Source organism: Giraffa tippelskirchi, chromosome X (assembly GCF_054371585.1).
Source record: "Giraffa tippelskirchi isolate mGirTip1 chromosome X, T2T-mGirTip1v1.2.pri, whole genome shotgun sequence".
Classification (NCBI taxonomy): Eukaryota; Metazoa; Chordata; class Mammalia; order Artiodactyla; family Giraffidae; genus Giraffa; species Giraffa tippelskirchi.
In genome coordinates this window covers 87,501,212-87,506,043 of record NC_137289.1, presented here as the reverse complement: position 1 = coordinate 87,506,043, position 4,832 = coordinate 87,501,212, and the positions used below count along the sequence as shown (strand labels likewise).

At 59.7% G+C, this 4,832-nt stretch overlaps 1 protein-coding gene across 3 annotated transcripts; it reads left to right on the top strand.

The window, feature by feature from the left end:
• Nucleotides 1-278: 278 nt before the first annotated feature.
• On the top strand, nucleotides 279-4,359 carry LOC145537196 (uncharacterized protein CXorf49 homolog). Of its 3 annotated transcripts, XR_014076253.1 has the most exons (7): nucleotides 305-1,754; nucleotides 2,379-2,535; nucleotides 3,073-3,149; nucleotides 3,432-3,477; nucleotides 3,861-3,931; nucleotides 4,040-4,081; nucleotides 4,184-4,359. XR_014076253.1 is itself a non-coding variant. In XM_081568026.1 (6 exons), the coding sequence occupies exons 1-5, from the start codon at nucleotides 279-281 to the stop codon at nucleotides 4,078-4,080; spliced, it is 1,797 nt and encodes a 598-aa protein (XP_081424152.1). In that variant the 3' UTR covers nucleotide 4,081; nucleotides 4,184-4,359. The 3 variants fall into 3 exon arrangements, 1 of the variants encoding a protein (XP_081424152.1); XM_081568026.1 differs by lacking the exon at nucleotides 3,861-3,931 and having other exon boundaries at nucleotides 279-1,754; XR_014076254.1 differs by lacking the exons at nucleotides 3,073-3,149; nucleotides 3,861-3,931.
• The last annotated feature ends 473 nt before the right edge of the window (nucleotides 4,360-4,832 follow it).

Here is a 4,832-nt window from a genome sequence, read left to right as displayed (position 1 = left end):
GCGCCCTCAGTACCTTCCTGCCTCCTGCTCCACCCACTTTGTACACAGTCAGGGCTCAGGGCTGTGACTCTAACCGGAAAGGGGAGGTGGGACAGGAGGAGGTGGGACGAGAGGCTTGACAGAGGTATACACGCAGCATCACCTTCAGCCACCAACTCGCCATCTGCTGCGATGGCCTTTGGGCTTGGCAGCAAACCACAGGAGGCCCTCGACCCCATTGGTTACACCTCGAGGGGGCGGGCAAAGAAGGCGCGTGCTGGTTGGCAGGAACCGGACCAATGAGGAGGCGCAGCGCTGGCATGCTGAAAGCTTCGCGAGATTTGCTGCGATCGCCTGCGCGTGCTGCTTTATGGCGCGCTCCAGACGCCGCCCGCCTCGCATGCCCTGACCGTTACCGCCGCCGCCCCCTCGACCTGGTTGATAAATCGTCGCCGCCCCAGGTCCGCGGCCACCCAGGTCGCCACATGAGCTCCTCAGATGATGAGGCGGCTGTTAGGGGAGTGGGTTTCAGCTCAGAGTGCGGGGAGCACACAAGCGGCCTTGAGGTCCGCTCCACAGCTCTGCAGGGACCCAGCCCCGGCCCTGAGCCGGGGGCAGCGCGAAACGGCGAGGGTGAGGGTGGGGATGGCTTCCTAGATCCTGAGTGCTTTGAGTCAGAGCGGGAGGTAACGGAAGCGGGAGGGCAGGTGCTGTGTGGCCGCGAAGGCCGGCCTGGTTCCCCGGCCAACGACCAGGGGGACGTCCTGCAGCTGGCTGACGAGTCAGTGGCGGCCATCCTGCAGCAGCTGGCCAACCTGGACTTGCTGGGCATCCGCAGATGCCTGTCTCCGGAGAGCTACGTGGTCGGCGAAGGGTCTCCCTTGTGGGCCCTCGAGGAGCGACCCGGCAGTCGAGGCGTGGCCGCCCAGAGGGTTGGGGAAGAGGCACAGGCTGAGGCCAGCCCTCTCGAGGTTGGCAGGCTCGAGGCGGGCCGGGCTGGGGGAAACCCTAAGAGAGGCAGTAAGAGTAGGTTGAAGGTGGCTGTGGATCGCCAGCGGCCCCCCTCAGAAAGCCCAGCCGGGCTGCTGTCCGACTCCGAGTCCTCTGATGAGTTCAGTGAGATAGAGCTGATGAGGGTGAGCATTTATGGCAAAGACGGAGGACAGGCCAAGCTCAACAGCCCCAAGGGCCCCGGGGACACACCCAAACACTCAAAAGTCCAAGGCAGGGAGAATCTCCTTAACGTGCCAGGCACTTGCCAGTCCTCGGCTCTGCGAGGATTAATCTCGGTTGTGGAAAGGCAGGTCAGGCAGGGCGATGCAGAGCAGGGGGACATCTCTCCCTCTAAGAAATTGCAGAGCATGCTCAAGGAGAAGGGGGGCAGCCTGCCCAGGTACCCGAGAGTAGCAGTAGCATCAGCTACTGCAGCTGCCACTACTGGCAGCCTACCGCGGCCCAATCCTAGGAGGAAGGGGGTCCAGGAGAAGAAATCCCTCAGGGGCGTCTCCAAACCTGCCCCGGGGAGAACCTTCCCTTCCTGGGAGCAGGGAATCTCGGCCACTCCCCTGGATCCGGTCACCTTCCCCCCAGTCTCCGGCATCCCGCTGCTTGAGAGGTCCAAGAAGTATGCCTTGGTCCCTTTGGGAGCCAAAGAATCCAAGCAAACCGGCACTCGGAAGAAATCCATGGCTAGGCGGGCACGGGAGTTGGTGGCAACGATGGCGGTGTCCGGAGAAGACAACGACCCAAATAGAGACCCATTCCCAAAGGGCCGAGTGAGTAGGCCAGGCCCCTCCTCGCTCCCCCCTCTTCCCCCTGCCATCCTCCCCAGGACACAGGTCTTCACCCGTGCTCCCTCTGTCCATCCCTCAGGGGTGGTCATTGGGTGGCCCTCGGTCACTGGGTCATTAGGATGCCAGATTGGGGTCTTTTACTAGGGACAGACGTTAAGGTAGCACTTTGGGTGTGCTGGGCTGGGTTCTCCACCCTTGGCCTGTTTCCAGCCAGGCTGGGGCTGGAGTGGAAGGGAGAGCTGGTAGCTGAATTGATTTGAGGGGCCCCTTAAAAGCTTCACAGAGCTTCAGTGTTTAGACACATCACTTTCCTGAATCCTACTTCCTAGATGATCCCCAAACCTTCCTTGCAGGGGCCCCAGGCTTTCTCAGTGCCACACTGTTGTCCCCAGCTCAGCTCTGCCTGCTGGCCTGGGGCTGACTTAGAGGGAATGTGCTGAAGAGATCAGCCTTTCAGTTTCCTTTCCAGTTCCCTGCCTCAGCTCGGTCTTGAATCACACGAGGTCTCACACACACAGACATAGACATATAAATGCACTGGTACGCACAGGTGCACGCACACACACACATCCTTACTCCAGGTCAGTGAGAAATCTTTGTTCTTAGCTGACCACTGACAGGGCACCGGCGTCTTGTCCACGGGTGCGTCAAGGAGAACCCAGCAGCACCAACGTCAACATCAGAGGCGGGCAGGATTCAGGAAACTCAGAGCCCGTGGCCATGAACAAGGGAGAAGTCATGCCCAGAGGGCCTGGCCCCTCAGGTGAGTGTCCTGGGTTTTGATATGGGGGCAGGGAACCAGGGGTGAGGGCAGAAACCTCTGTCTCTCTCTCTCTCTTTTCTGGGGCCTCAGCCTTGCTCTCAGGCTGCCTCTTCCATGGGAAACAGATGTCAGCAGGGCTAGCCCTGGCCCCATCACCTTCTGTGTGGGATTTGTTTGGCAGGGGTGATCGGTGGCAGTGCCCCAACAGCTACTCTGGGCGTAGACCTGCAGGCTAATAGCATTTTCTGTGAAGTGCTGTTCGCCCACATTGCTCTCCCAGGTGCTGGCCGTGGCTGCCGCTCTGGGAGGCTCGAACCCAGAACCACAGTCTTTCGGGACCATGGTGGTAAAATGGCTGCCCCTGAGGAATAGGAGGGGCAGGCCCAGAGAGAAGGTTTGGGCTGCCTGCCGGGCAGAGCCGGGGAGGCTTGATGCTAGCAGAGGGTGGTACTACCTCACCTCACGTTAGACCCTGCTTGGCCCTTTCCACCTCACTGGGAGCCTGGGAAGCTGGATTGTGTGTCCTTTCCCTGTCAGGTGACCACGAACCAACTGACCATCCCCCAAGACCGAAAAGGCGGCAGCAGCCACCTGCAAGGCAGGGCTGTCCTCGGGTAATGCTTCTTCTGGCTCCTGGAAATGCACACCCAAACCCCATGGTGGGATCTGGGTCCAAGTTCAACTGACATGTGTGGGCACCCCCCCCGCCCCCCACCCCGTCCCCATCCCACACCCCAGGGAGGGAGCCCACCTCCTTTCCTCTGAGGAAAGTCTTTCCCTTGCCAGTCTAGACACCTGGCTTTGGGATGGAGGGCCCGGGGGGAGAGGAGAGGAGGAGGAGAGGGGAGGCGGGTGTATACTAACCATTTCTCTTCCTGCTGTGTCTGCTGGCCTAGTGTCTGGTGCTACAGAGAGAAATAGACGACCTTAAGGAGCAACTTGGTATGAGGAACCAGGGACAGAGAGCAGTGGGTTCTTAGTGCAGAAGTGGGGTGGGCCCTTGGGGTGGGTGGGCTGCCGGTGCAGGAGGCCTCGTAGGGACCAGCATTCCTGTGGGGAGGAGAACCTATCATGCCTGACCCTGGAGCGGGCGGTGCATGTTCAGCTGGGCGTGTGGACAAGGAGCAAAGTGCTGTGTGGACTGCGTGCACACTCTGCCAGCCAGGCGAGTCCTAGAGAGCTCCTTCTGATAGGACTTGTAGAGATGCCTTGTTGATCTGGTGTGGCCTCGGAGGTTCTTGTTGGATTCTTTGTGAGACAATTTTTGAATGGTCTGGGCGTGGCCCCGACCTTGAGAGCTGCTGGCACATTTTGTTTCCTTTTAGGAAATGGCTCCACATTTAATTCCGGTAGTGGGGAGTGACGAGGCCCAGAGCTCTTTGCATCGGGGCTGGGGGTATGTGGGTTTCAGGTTGCAGGGCTAGGTGGTTCCCCACGGGGACAGGGGGACAGGCTTCTATGTCCGTCTGTCTAGAGCACCTGTTTATGCCTCTCCCTGTTGCAGCCTCCATGCAGTACCAGGTTGACAAGTTCCGGATCCTTTGAAGTGAGTGTTACACACCCCACACCCCTTCCCACAGTCCTGGCTGCTGAGCAGGGCCGTGGGCTGGCCCTGGCTTGAGGCTCTTCCCTGACTCTGCTGTTTCAGAGGTTGAGCCCAGTATCTTCCGGCAAGAGGAGCAGCTGTTACCTCCGGGGCCGACGAGCTGTGGCCAAGCTTGTTGCCTCCTGTTCTGCCTCCACCAGGGCATCCTCTGCCCCTTGTTTTGCCCCCTGTCTGCCCCAGTTTCACAGCAGTTTTTGATTAAAAGGCTTCTCATATTGTGTTCTGTCCTCTCTCTGGGGGGTAGGGGTTGGGGGAATGGGGCAAGGCCTGGTGGGGAGCCACTCCGTATCAGAGCCTGTTCCACAACAGTACCTCTGGCATCCTGTGGGGGGCACTCTGGGTCAGCCTGTGCTACCATCCAGGCCGTCAGGCCAGCGGAGCGCCCCTAGTGTGTGTTCTGTGTGGGCTCTGTCTGGCCACCTTGGCACGTCCCCCCTTTTCCCTGAAGGCCCTCTTCTAGTTCTCTAAACACCCTCCTCTGGGCTTTAGGAGTTTCCATTCATTGCTGCCATTCTGCCTCCCTGTCAGAAGGAAGTCATGACCCCCTTACAGAGCTCCAGTCTTTCACCCTTCCCTCACTGAACTCATTGTCCTGCTTACCCCGACCACTCTGCTTTCCTGTCAGAGCACCCTCGATCTCTCCCCTGGCTTGCCATCGATGACCTTGCCTGCATGTTTACTTAAGCAGGTG